Source organism: Oculina patagonica, chromosome 12, assembly GCF_052425735.1.
Source record: "Oculina patagonica isolate OP01 chromosome 12, crgOcupat, whole genome shotgun sequence".
NCBI lineage: Eukaryota > Metazoa > Cnidaria > Anthozoa > Scleractinia > Oculinidae > Oculina > Oculina patagonica.
The window spans coordinates 23704640-23718119 of record NC_135769.1 but is presented as its reverse complement, the minus strand read 5'-3'; the positions used below and the strand labels follow the sequence as shown (position 1 = coordinate 23718119).

At 40.4% G+C, this 13480-nt stretch overlaps 1 protein-coding gene across 2 annotated transcripts; it reads left to right on the top strand.

Annotated features, from left to right (window-relative positions):
* The first annotated feature begins 2346 nt into the window (after positions 1-2346).
* LOC144632271 (uncharacterized) lies at positions 2347-13042 on the top strand. Of its 2 annotated transcripts, XM_078490881.1 has the most exons (10): positions 2347-2517; positions 3394-3499; positions 4272-4441; positions 5804-5848; positions 7427-7607; positions 8413-8560; positions 8922-9015; positions 9601-9800; positions 10577-10728; positions 12006-13042. In XM_078490881.1, exons 2-10 carry the CDS (start codon positions 3414-3416, stop codon positions 12607-12609), a joined length of 1680 nt encoding a protein of 559 aa, XP_078347007.1. In that variant the 5' UTR covers positions 2347-2517; positions 3394-3413; the 3' UTR covers positions 12610-13042. The 2 variants fall into 2 exon arrangements, with proteins under 2 accessions (XP_078347007.1, XP_078347008.1); XM_078490882.1 differs by lacking the exon at positions 2347-2517 and having other exon boundaries at positions 3347-3499.
* The last annotated feature ends 438 nt before the right edge of the window (positions 13043-13480 follow it).

The following is a 13480-nucleotide window of genomic DNA, read 5'->3' as shown; positions in this document are numbered from 1 at the left end:
CATTTGCTTCGGAGGCAATTTTTTTCTGAAAAAGTTCAGAAACATTTTTTTTGTTTTCCAAAAACACTAATACACGACTAACAGAGCGAATTATGAGGTACAGAACCAGTGGAGAGAGCTCAGAAAAGTATGCGATTTAGCAGAACTGAAGAAATAGTCATGAAGTGTTTGCTTTATTGGTTAACGGGTAGAATAGTTGATTGGCAAAAAGCAGAGGCAGATTTCGAAGCTATGTAAACTCGACGGAAAGTATAAAGAAAGCGAAAATAAACGCTTATCTAACAAGAAGTGGCGTATCTAGTCGATTAGGGGATGTCCTATTTACTTTGAAGCTCTTTGTAAACTGTTTGCTTTTTCTTGCTATACTTTTAAGTGTCATCCGTGCTCACCAGCGTATCCCAGTACGCTGTCCTAAATACTCCGTCTGGGGCGGATCCAGGATTTAACAGAAGGGGGTTCGATATTAGGACCGCCAAAGGCGGTCCCCTTTAGGGGGTCCGGGGGCATCCTCCCCCGGAAAATTTTGAAATTCAAGTCCTCGGAAATGTGATTTCCATCATTTTGAGGCCAAGTCAGTTTGTTTTAATGCCTCATATTTTTTAAGTCTAAGTGCTACTCTTTTGCATCAAAATATTGCAAAGGTACGCTAAGACTATCAAAAATTGTGTATTTGGATTCCAATTTCCTGCGTTTTAACTTTTTCCAATTTCGTGTCTCATCAAAGACGGGATCAACAAAAAGCATTCTTCGGGGGTATTTTTCCGCAAAAATTTTGAACTACAGCATCATAGTTAACAGGCTTTTCTTAATAAATGTTTATGAATGCCAAGCCTGACGGTCTTTCCGTTGTCATAGTGGTCTGAAAATATCCTTTGACAAGCTTCAAAGTGCTGTTTGCTCGCTCGTCAGCCGGGCTGAGGTGCAGAGTTCCAACCCTAAGAAAGAAAAAAGAGGAAGGTTTGGAGCGGCGTAGCCGCGGCCACAAGCACTGAAGGTGTGAGCCTGGCTGGTGTGAGCCTGGGGTATGCTTCCCCGGAAAGGTTTTTGAAAATATAGGCCTCTAAGATGCCATTTCCTGCATTTTGGCATAACGACGGACAGAACGACTTCAAAAACCACAAACGAATGAACGCAAACCTTGCACGGAGACGAGGCGATCCACTGTATTACCGCACCGACAAAATCGAGGGATCACGCTAGGATTCCCTGAAGATCCCGTAAAAGAAGCCTAATTTACCAAAGAAAAACTTAAAAGGATCATGCTTAAACGACTAGTAAAGATTACCTTTCTTTGCTAAAAGAGAGATAAAAAAGGGGAGAATATTGAGTGAAAACGGGAGGGGGGAAACTATCGCCGAAAACGGGAGGTTTCCGCAAAACGGGAGAGTTGGAAACTCTGTTAGACAGAGGTGGCTGGTATACCGTAGAATTCCGGTTATAAGCTCTGGGCTTATACAAATTCGTAAGGGGTTTTGTGTGGGCTTAAAAAAGGAGGGGCTTATATCCGGGAGGGCTTATAGGCGGAATGAAAAAAACGTTTCGAAAAGAGCCACGGGAGTGTTGATCGAAATACGTTTTTAAGTTAAAAACGCATAATAAAGCAACATTTAGGCCTATTCAGTACTGTCATCCGGTAGAGGGGGGTTTATATCCGGGGGGGGCTTATAATCGGATGTATTTTTTTGTTTTTAAGTAGATGGGCCTATAACCGGGGGGGGCTTATAAGCAGGGGGGCTTATAACCGGAATTCTACGGTATAGTGTTAGCAATTCGTAGCAAACAGTTAATGTTTAATTTGTCCATTAATTTATTGCAGTATAAGATTGAATTTATTTACGTAACATTTTACAAGTATTTTTACGTTAGCGGTTTCAATTTAGGGGGTTCGACCGAACCCCCCGAACCCCCCTAGATCCGCCCCAGACCGTTCCCCCGGCCGGCAATAAAAGAGGAAGCCTTCAAAAAAAGACTAAATCACAAATGGTAGCTATTGAACTTATTGGTTCTGTTCAATTTCGCAAAAATTGTTCCGTCACAATTTGTCTCTGCATTTCCGGTGCTTTTTCTTAAAGAAACGTAATTTAAGATTGTGGGGTATATTATTATCTCGTTGATGTTTTTCTACTTTAGTGAACTATTATTTAAAATTTCTGGTGATAAGATGGCATTTCCGTGCAACGCAAAAAGTTAAAAGTATCGCGACATAACCCCTTTAACAACAAGAGAAGAAGAGTATCGCCTGGATTGTCGCTCTTAATGTTAAAATGACGTAATAATCAATATTGTGTCAGCAAACACCTAGATTTAGCACAAGTCATATTTGGTGCTTTGATCGTTAGACTTGCGTGGAAATACCGTGTACTACAATTGGCAACTTGACCCTAATTCGGCCCCAGAAATTTAACATTTTGAGAACCAAACTTCGCCTTTGGCGAAGTATCAATATTTAAGGACGAAGAGGCTGGGCCCAGTGAGTGAAAGAACTCTATACAATAACTTCTCGTTTCTCGGTTTCCGGTGAGTGACTTCTTGTATTCGTTAGAATTGTTTTGTTTTTATTTGGGGTGCTATTTGTTTAATCTGCTTAAAGAGAAACGTTATTGCTCTTGAATGATTATCCTCGGTTGTCAAACTTTGTTTTGTTATGTACGTCCGTGTTTAAATCTTCGAAAAGTAGATTTAAATTTCAAACGGTTGAGTGATCTTATGCCAGCTGGTCACCTGTTGCTGAAACGCTTGTTAAACCTGCACCGAGGAATAGTTCTTTCTCTTATTTACTTATCTAATTTGCTTAAAAAAAGTATTTAAAGAACAGAAAAATATCTATAACAATAAAAAATCTTATGCTCTCCGAAAATTTGTTATGTCGACAAGAAATTAAAACAACCACATGCTAGACATTTTGATTATAAACGCGAACGTTACTTTTCTGTTGACATTTTTGTTTTCTCAATACTGACACGGAATTTTTTTTTTCACTTTTTTTTCATAAGAAGACCTTGGTAAGGCTTAAGAGACCAATTTATCCACCTTTATTGGGTAAAAAACACCTCAAAAATCACAGACATAACATTGTTACTATGGGCCGAAAATGTCTTATACGGGATATTCCTCTAACGGCTCATTTCTTCTTGAAAACTCAAAAAGGCTCGCAAATTGTTTTAGCTCACGGCGAATTTGAATAATGCAAACATTCTCAAAAGATGATTTTTCATTTTCATTCGCTTTGCTGTAATTTTCTAGTCTAACAATTTTTCAAATGGTCAGAAGGAAGTGGGACTGTGCCCACAATAAATCGTTTCTTTGTCGGCGTGCTTGCTATGTTACAGGTACCGCCATCATGAACCAAGCTTATCTTAGCTAATCATCCAATTTGTCATTTGTTTATTTCAGCAAATGAAAATTTCTCAAAAATGGGAGGAGCTATCTACAAGGACAATGCTGCCATTCAATACGAAGAACGCAATATCTACTTGAACTCCATTCAAACGCTTGGCAGGTAATTATCAATTCGATCAAACAGCCATCCCAACAGTCTACGAAAGGCAAACAAGAACAGCGGACGTCAATCAACCGATCAACCTCGTTCCAGGGCCCTTTCTTCTTTCCCTCACAAGGGAGGTAATGGAGAGAGGGCCTGGAAATGAAGTTAGTCGCCTCTCGGTTCTTGTCGCTCCCTTTCGCAGCGCGCCTTTCGCTTGACTTTACTTTTGACTCTGAAAGAGGAAATATCCTGGCCTGTAGGAGAAGCGGAATATTTTACAAAACTTTCGCGGTAAGAGTATAAAGCAATGAGCGGTAGCCACTCCGCATCCTACCTAAAAATTTCATCAGCGAAATAAACCGGCTGTCTTGTAGGATTAATCAAATCCACGACTAAGGTTATGTAAAGAGCACACAAACTCACAAACATACCAAGAAACCAGGATCCCATTATGGGCTGCTAGAAAACCCAATCATAGCATTATATTGTTAATGATGGAGTACTCAATGGACAAACAACAATCAACAAATAAGAAACCTATTACAGTACAGTCCCCCGAAAGGTCCAAAAGTTCGCCCGTCCGTCAGCTTTTACTGGGGTACGAAAAGCCCCAAATGCACTGCACCCTCCCACTCCCTCCAATTGATTTATTAGGAAAGAGTCACACTTTGCTCATCTTCTCACCACCCCCTTTTGAACCTCCCTGGTTTCGCCATTGCAGAGGATGGCAATAGAATTCGTTATTGTTGATATTTAACGAATTAATTGAATTTCTTTTCTATTTCAGGCTCGAACCAACACGGCCTATTACTATTCATCAAAAAGCACTTTTCCTTTTCTGGTTATCAATCATCTTCCTTTGCGTGACGCTAAAAAGCAAGCGTTATATTCTGAAGTGGCGTGACAAGTGGAAAGCAAAACAGAAGGAAGAAGAAGAGGCAGACATGGCCGAAAAAGGTATTAACTTGCACAAGTGCGTGGTACACTTACTTACACTTTTATGAATGTAAAGATTGTTTTACTTTAGCTTACTTTGTACTCCACTTCTAAGTAACGCATGTTCTCGAAAGAACATTGCGTGGCTTGGCAAAGGTATCCCCCCCCCCCATTTTTTTTGTTTTTTTTTATATTTTACCCCGCTTTTTTTTTTTCTTCCCCTTTATCCCCCCCCAAACCCCCTCCCTTACCCCCCCAAAACCACAAGTGTATACCAGGGCTTATAACCGGAATTCTACGGTATGTCCGCGTTATACGTAGACAATCTTTATGCCTGGTTTATTTAACTTTTATTACGACGATTTAAGGACTACAAAACACTGCTATCCTGGTTTCAGTTGTTCAAAGGGTGGATAACGCTACCCACCGGATAAATCACTATCCAGTGGATAGCGAAGTAGGTTTTGTATGACAGTTAACCACTGGATAGCAAATTATCCGGTGGATAGCATTATCTACCCTTTGAGCAGCTGGGCCCTAGGCGTTCAGTTAAGAGTGGCAAGTATTTTGGAAAGGAATGCCGTATTTACTCGAATAAGCGCCGCATTTGGGACAAATAATTTAATAAGCGCCGCAGTCCAGATGAGGTGCTTAATCGAGGAATTCCGTTTAACTAAAAAAAGCACTACAAAGTAACTAACTCGAGAACAAACTTGGACATTTTTGTTTTCATTTAAAGCGGTTTTGCAGTTCAAAGTAATTTTTTTACCGCTTGCCCATCAGTTTTTCTGTCCAACATTCTTGATACGTAGTTCTGTGAATGCTGTGAAGCCCGCGAACTTTCCCAGGGCAGCTAGCGCCACTTCTGTTGACTAAAACTGACCAGTCAAAAGACGCTATTTTCAATTACTGTAAAAGATTAGATTCTTTGTGGCGTCCAAATTTTAAATAAGCGCCGCCCTCAAATAAGTGCCGCACTTGTGGCGCGAAAAATTTAATAAGCGCCGCGGCGCTTATTCGAGTAAATATGGTAGGCGGCTCTCGTCATGACTTGGAAGAACTGTTTCCCTGATGTCTTAGCCCTGTGTCTCGGTTGCGCAGAGCTAGAGAAAGATGAAATGGCGATTCCATGAGATAATAAAAGAATAAAAACCTAGAAAGCGTTGACACAATAAAACGACATCATTTATAACCCTCAAGCCTAACAAATTCTATTTTTCTGTAAGTAAAAACCAATGTAGTTTCAATGTGAAGCTTGGTTTTAGTGCTAACATATGAAAAAAAAAAATATGAAATTAATATGTGAGTGGGTCCATTTTTGTTTGAGAGTGTGAGATAGTTTGCTTTCCATGTCCTTGTAACATTTATCTCTCCCTTTTCTAGAGAAGGACAACGTGTTGATATCTGTGTATTCAGTTCACAAACCACGTAAGTACAAGCTTACAGATTAGAGCAAACTGTTCATCAGATCGAATAAAACCTCCCACTAACGGTTCGACACGAGAAAAATTAAAAAAAACAAATGCTTGGAAGATAGAAAGGAGTTGAAGAATACTTCAGCCTCTTGATTTCTGCCACCGGAATTTTGTGCGTAAAGGAAAACAAGCCCCCGATCGTGAACACACAATGCGTTGTTTACTTGTTTCAATGTGATTTGTGCGATGCAAATTATGTCGGGTTTACTGCCCGACACCTACATCAACGCATTAGTGAGCACCGTTACCGTCGGTACACACCTTGAGGCACACATGGCAGCAAGCAGCAAAGAAATCACCTTTTCAAAGTGTAAAGAAATGCAGAAGCAAGTTGACTGCCTCGAGATCTGTTCTCGGGACATTTCCTTCCCTAACACCAGGTGACTCTTCCGCGCCAATTTCTCACTTCCCTATTTTTTGCTTTTTTTTCCTTTTTTACTTTACGTATTTCCAATGGACACACAACTATTTTTTTTTTCACGTATATATTTCTTATTTTAACTTCCTTCTTTTCTTGTTGGCGTAGAGTAGCGCCGAAACGTCTACTTTTTTAAAGTTTTTAAAGTTTTAAAATGAATTTTAACAATATTTTAGCGTTTAATTTCATTATAAAATCGTTTTCTAAATCTCTCTGTTACGGAACTTTATATGCTGGACAAATTTCTTGTGTAAACTGTTACCATGGTTACACAAGATAAAAAGCGAGAAGACGGTTTAGATAGCCTCCTACGCAGACGTTCTTTTGGCTCGTCACGTAATCGTAGGACGCTAGATTGAGAGGACTTATCTGATTGTACTCAGCACCACCGTTTATTTGATGATGTTAAAGGGACTGTGTCACGGCTGATTGAAGTTTATTTTATTTAGTTTTGCCAAATACTCGCTATGAATCCTAATGTTTGCAAAGGAATATTACTTCTATGTATCTAAATGACAAAACCATAGCTTCATTGTATCCAACCATAGCTTTATTTGTCTCCCGGGCGATAAAATTTAAAGTTACAAGCAAACGAGATTAACTTTGAAAACTGTTCCGCCGGTCCATTTTTCAAAAACCCATATCGCAATCCGTTTCAATCTTCGTCATTTCTGGCCATCCGTACCTTCTTTTGTATTTACTGTGCTATCGAAATGTTCCTTCACTGTTTTAGGAGGTTATTTTTATATTTCACTAAACGTGAAGGTCATTTTCCCATGCCTTAATTTGGCAAAAATTCGTGACACAGTCCCTTTAACATGGTAACAGACGAATTAAGAACAACAGCACACTTGTATGTCCAATCGTTTTCATAAATAGATCACCTGGTTACCATAACAACAAAATTAACTGTCAACACACCCTTCATTTTAGATTTTAGTGCTCTTGCAGGTCTATTGTGAAATAATCCTTTGCGTGTTGAGAAAATGAAAAAACGTTTTGTAAGCGAAGTTTTAAAGAACCCAAGAACAGGACCACCATATTTCTTTTAATGTCATTATCGGTCTGTTCGCTTGTTTCACTCGTAAATCGCTGTTTTAATTTTCATTACAGCCTCGGTATCACGATTTGGCCGAGGAGATGCAACAGAGGAAAGCAGTGGAACTAGAGGATTGTTTGATAAACTTCTAGAAACAGATCCAGACCAACCATCATTTGAAGAATTTTTAAACAAAGCTGTCCTCTTTGGCGCCATTATGCTGTACTTCTGGCTATGCGACTATCAACATATATGGTAAGGATTTTATTGAACAGGAGATGTATAGTATTGACACAGTGTCGTTCCTAGTGACTTCGCTCAACAATAAGACCAAAGGGTCTGGGAGTTCGAATGAAATGATGTAAGATGCAAAGCGGGGGTTAAACACCGACGAACCTGGTCAGTGAAGATCATCGACTCCCGTGCGTTTTTATAAAGTTTTAACGTGCTCGTTTAACCCTGCGTTAATGGAGTTGAAAAAACCTCTTGCCCCACTCTTGTCCCTCTCCGTGGGGTGGGAGGGGGAACTCCCAAATAAATGCGACGGGGATGCTCGTGGAAAAATTTGAATTAAACCCCTAAAGGAGACAAATCTGAAGAGTGGCTCAAGCTCTTTTGACCGCTAAAAGATACCGTTTTTCATGCCTGATTGGTCAGGGTCTAGATTGCCATTTGTCACGTTCGACCGTTAACGAAATCTTACGATTAAAAAATACTTGCGAGGCGCCATACCTGTTCCCGTCCTTTTCATGAAAGTATCCTACGTGGACATCGAAGCTGCAAAACAACTGTAAGCGATGACGACGACCATACGCCGTCCCGTCTTCGACCTCTTATTGCGCTCGGAGTAGAATCTCCCCCAGGGGCAGCAAGGGGTCGGAGTTGCAATCACAACTGTATTCGCAGGCTAACAATTTCTTACTTTAAGAATTCTTACAGTTCGCGGCATTCCACAAATCGCGCGAAAATATCTGTAGAATTTCAAAGCGTTGAGGTCCATTGAAAGTTTTCTTGGGCAAAGATAAGATGAGAAAGCTCTAATTCTGATAAATTTCCACAGGCCAAAGACACATAAGCAGTACTCCAGAGACATGTTTGTGTTTTTGTTCGCTCTGCTGGTGATCGTAGCCTTCGTTTACACCATTCGTAAAACGCCTGAGAAACTAGTGAACAGAGATCAGACTGAAGAATGGAAAGGATGGATGCAGGTTAGTGTAATAATGAAAATAAAACTCTCTTGTTCGCGAAAAGATCTTAGCTCGCCAAATTCAGTATGTATAGAATGGACACCACATTACAGACAAAATTGATGTAGAATCCAATGTAGGTTTTGAAAGAAACAATCAGATTAGGAGCAGGTTTGTTCTATTGCAAAGCTTTCTTGACGATTCTAATTCGTTTCTGTCGATTTCTAATCTTGGGCCGTTTCTGATCAAAATATGTGTTAAAATAGAACTTTGTGTAACATAAGCAAAAAACCCTTTTCCTACGCACTCTTGCACTATCTATCGTTCTTTCTAATTGATTCTGAAATGATTTCTCGTTTTTTTAAACTAATCATGATTGTAGGTACAGTTTGTGTGGTATCATTATTTTGATGCTCAAGAAGTGTTCAATTCCATCAGATGCTACATTGGTGCCTATGTGTGGATGACAGGGTTTGGTAAGGAACAAAATGGTGTTAAACGTCTTTTGACACGATTATACGCATTTGCGAGAGAGCTTATTACCTGTGTAAATATTCGCCCCCAAGTCTTCTCCTCGTGCAATCTTAGCCATCCATTCACCTCTATAACTAATTATATTCTCCTTGTATTTGTTCCCATCGCTAAACAATTATATTTATAAGCTTCCTTCGGACTGAAGATTATTTCATCTTGATTAGTCCATTCTCTCTTCATTGAGAATTGGGCTGCGCGAACATTATTTGGTACACCGCAAAAACCATTCATGCGGAATGGAACAGAGGTCTGGGTTGCTGACTATGTTGTTCCAGTTTACGAAGCGTTTCCGATGCTTATTTAATATCTAATCAGAGAATAGCACAAGCACTCGCTAATACTCCGACAGTTGTCACGCCAACATGACGCATTTAGCATACGTCATGTTGCTTAGCAACTTCAGAACGAAAGCCTCCGCGGCCTCAGTCTGTTATCACCACTCCGCATCAACTGGTACTTATTCCCCTAATAGGTCCTATGAGTTCAGAAGTGCGATGTTGTAACTAATGCCTTTTTTCTGTCTCAAGGTAATTTTTCGTATTTTTGGATAAAGAAAGACTACTCACTGTTCCGCTTATTAAGGATGATGTTTCGTCTCAACTTTTTGGTGATCATGGTAATGGCAGTCACCAATCACGAGTTTGTCCGTTATTACGTGTGTGCTATGCACACATATTGGTTCATTACAGTCTATGCCATGATGGCGGTGTTCAAGAGATACAATGATGTAAGTTTAATGATTATATAATTCGAAATTAGTGTCATATAGTTAGCCTAGACTTTGATAGTCTGTGAAAAGGCTCCCGAGTGGGATCAAGGGCGAGCAGAGCGACCAGAACGCATTTTGATTGGGATGATGCCCAGCCCCAAACGCCACGCGCTGGACGAGTTTTTCTCGTTTTAAACTGCGCTCTCGCACTACACCCTCACACCATACTCGGGAGCCTGGCTTGATTGACAAAGATCGTTAAGGCCGTATGCTGACTAAATGGTAGCCTAGTGTGCAACAATTGCTGATTTTTCCTTTAAAAAACAGCCTTTTAGTTTTATTTCCGCAAAGAGAAACCAGTGGTCTAGTCTCGTTCCTTCTCGAGAAGAGAACGCGGTACTCCGTTCCTGTAACGCGTAACATTTCTACAAAGTGCCTTTATATAGATGTTACTGAACTAGCGCGAGGTCCGTAATGGGGAGTTGTTGAACTCCCCTGTTGTATTTTGTGCGAGTTTGCCAATATAATAAAAACACGAATGGTAAAGTGAGATTGCGTTTTGACGCACTTCAATATATCTTCTAATAACCTGCGATGAGGCGTTCTCTTTCGCTTCTTTCGCGGCGGGGAGGAAGAACACTTGATCGCAGGTTAATCTTCTAACTGTTCCCTTGCTAGTGAAAGTGTGAAAGAGTGTGCGGGTGAATTTACTTGATATTTCAAAGTTGGCAGCATATTATTTCTGCGTACGCTACCACCACTAGAACTAAATACATTCTTTCTTCTTTTTACAGAATCGCTATTTCATGGCAGCTAAATTTGTAATTTATTTGGTGATAAACACGTTAATATTCGATATTCCTGGTGCTTCATACAAAGTGTTCTGGCCTTTCCAGTTTATATTAAACGTCAAAGGAAACTTGAGATATTGGGTGTACCGTTCTACGTAAGTAGGTTTAGATGATCGTGTTTTTAGTTCTAGTGTAACCACTGAAATATCTTTTTTCATAATTAACAATTGCTGAATTTGGTTTGCGCGTGATAGCGAGAATTGTTAAACGCTTGATTTCTATTAGGCTCGTTTTCCAGCCACTTTTCTGGAAAATGAGCCCGCGGTCATCATTCTCGGGGGAGAACAGAGACCGGACTCAAGAAGGCGGCGGAAATCGTGCCTAGATTTTTATTGTTGTCAATTAATTACTCTTCAACGCGATTGCGATAAATTGTGACCTCATATCTACACAGACATTAATCATGAATCTGATTGGTTTCCTAATTTACATCTACATAGGGGGGTCCTTCAAAGGGAAATACCCATCACCTCATCGTTGTAAGTTTGTTGATTGAACACAATCGCGTGCGCGTTGCCCTTAGGCACTGTTTACACGGACACGGTTTCATTTGTAACCGCATCGAAAGCGGTGCGGTTACGCCTTTTGTTTACACGGCACCGATCGAGACCACTACTGTAACCGGGTCGTTTTGAAACGCTCCCTTTTGACAGCGTTTTCAACGATCTTCGCGTGTAAACGGTCAAAAACGGCGAAACCGCATCGATTTGAAAACGGTCATGTATTTTGGCACGAACTGGATGGCTTGCGAAGGGTAAACATGGTGAAACAAGCATAGAGAGCAGCGCTTGCTTATACAGTCACAATCGAAAACAGTCGGAAAATCGTTAAATAGGCTCCGTGTAAACACTTCGAAACCGTGTCGTTTTCGATGCAGTTTCGAAGTCATGAAACCGTGTCGATTGATAACCGTGTCCGTGTAAACGTAGCCTTAGAAGGCTTAATTATTCTTGAGTTTTGGCTTAAAAATACCACCTACTTGCCCTCGTTTTCTATGAGCTGAGCGATATAGTCAACTCGCCTCGAGTTGGTTATTTGCTCATAGAAAACAGACTCGTAGTCTAGCGCACAGAGGTTGGCGAGATTGGATATTATCTTAGTATAGGCACCCACGGCTGCTGCTATCAAGTCCAGTTTTTATTTCACCTTACCTACCCTTCCCACCAAATGATTGATTCGTCGTGGGCGGTCAAAGCAAGTTAGTTGCATCCTCAATTGTTCTTTTGTTCTTTTTGTACTTAAAAAGTGGAAAGGACCATTATGCTACGATCAATGTCATAGCAACACTTATCCCACAGCCTTGTATGTCCAAAGGTTTAAGGACAATGAAAAGAAGAGATTACTTTCACTAATTCAGTCTTTTCTCTTCCAGGCTCGACCACTGCGCTACTTGGGTGGGAATGCTGTGTGCATATAACTACCCGTACATCGAACGGTTCCTTAACTACCTGGATAAAAAACACGACAACCGTCGAGCAGACCAAGTAGCTCTGCTTCTCAAAGTCTGGATCACTGTAGCGTTGTTTGGCGTACTCGTAATTTGGTTCCATTTCATCTTAATGCAAGAAAGACAATTTTACATGGTTATACATCCATTCACGTCATGGATTGTAATTCTGATTTACTTGTGGTTCAGAAACATGCATCCTATTCTTCGTTCCCATTATCTTGGTCTCTTCAGCTGGCTTGGCAAGGTTACCCTGGAGACTTATCTCTCCCAAATTCATATATACATGATCGGCGATGCACAGAAGCTCCTGATTTACATCCCAAAATATCCCATGTTGAACTTCATGTTAGCGACCGCGATTTATGTCGCTGTCTCCTACGTTCTCTTTCATCAGACTTTGTTTTTTAATACGTACGTTTTTCCTAAGAACATGGGGATTATTTGTAAAAATGTTATAGTAGGCACAATATGGTTAGGACTTTGTTATTCAATCTCTTTTGTATTCAACGTTGCTGGGATCTGGTAAATTTTCATCCGCAGTTTCTTTCCTTCAGTTTGCAATAGAGGCTTTTCCCAACACAAACTTGTTTTTTATAATAGAAAGGTTAAAAAACGGATAAAATTTTCTTAATTTTTAGAAAAATTATGCGAATATTTAGCAGGTACTGTGTCACAATGGAAAATAAAAGCTTGCACGTCTTTTTCTTCATCTTTACAGTGGTTTCTGATTAGCTGTCGAAATAAACTATGTGATTGTTTAGGTTTTTTACTTGCTGAACTTTACTAAGGGTTCAAAACACTGGAGCAAAGTGCTTTAACCAATCAAAGCAGACACGCTGTTTTTCAACCAATCAGAAAACAAAACCATTTCACGACGCGTTTACTGCGTTTTCCCGCGTTTTACGCCGATTGCAAGTTTTTGTTTCGTGTTTTGATTGGTTGATTGCATTTTCCTTAACTTGCGAGATGTGATTACTTAAGGTTTGATATTATGACGATGTGTGTTAAACGACAACGTTTATTTTGTCGTTAATTATTGTTGCAGATTCTATCAAAAATAGCTTCCAATTAAGACAATTTTTATCTAAAACGGATATACATAGCGGTATTAAGGTAAAGTCTGTGTCCGAGCCTGAGTGGCCAATACAGCCGGAGCTTATCCCGGTTTCTGTAGCATTAAGTGACTAATTGCTACTCCCCCCTGGATGGGATGCTAGTCCATCGCAGAGTTACTCCCCCCCCCCCCCCAGCAGTAAGTTCGCCGGTACCCATTTATACACCTGGGTGGAGAGAGGCACTGTGAGAGTAAAGTGTCTTGCCCAAGAACACAACGCAGCGCCCCGGCCAGGTCTCGAACCCGGGCCGTTGGACTCGGAGCCGAGCGCCTCCCACATAGC

Bases quoted from the DNA above. Each gene is read 5' to 3' on its own strand.
- LOC144632271 (XM_078490881.1), top strand. From the start codon at position 3,414: ATGGGAGGAGCTATCTACAAGGACAATGCTGCCATTCAATACGAAGAA. The intron at 5,849-7,426 runs GTAAGTACAAGC...TTTTCATTACAG, and splicing joins GTATTCAGTTCACAAACCAC to CCTCGGTATCACGATTTGGC. The intron at 9,801-10,576 runs GTAAGTTTAATG...TTCTTTTTACAG, and splicing joins TGTTCAAGAGATACAATGAT to AATCGCTATTTCATGGCAGC.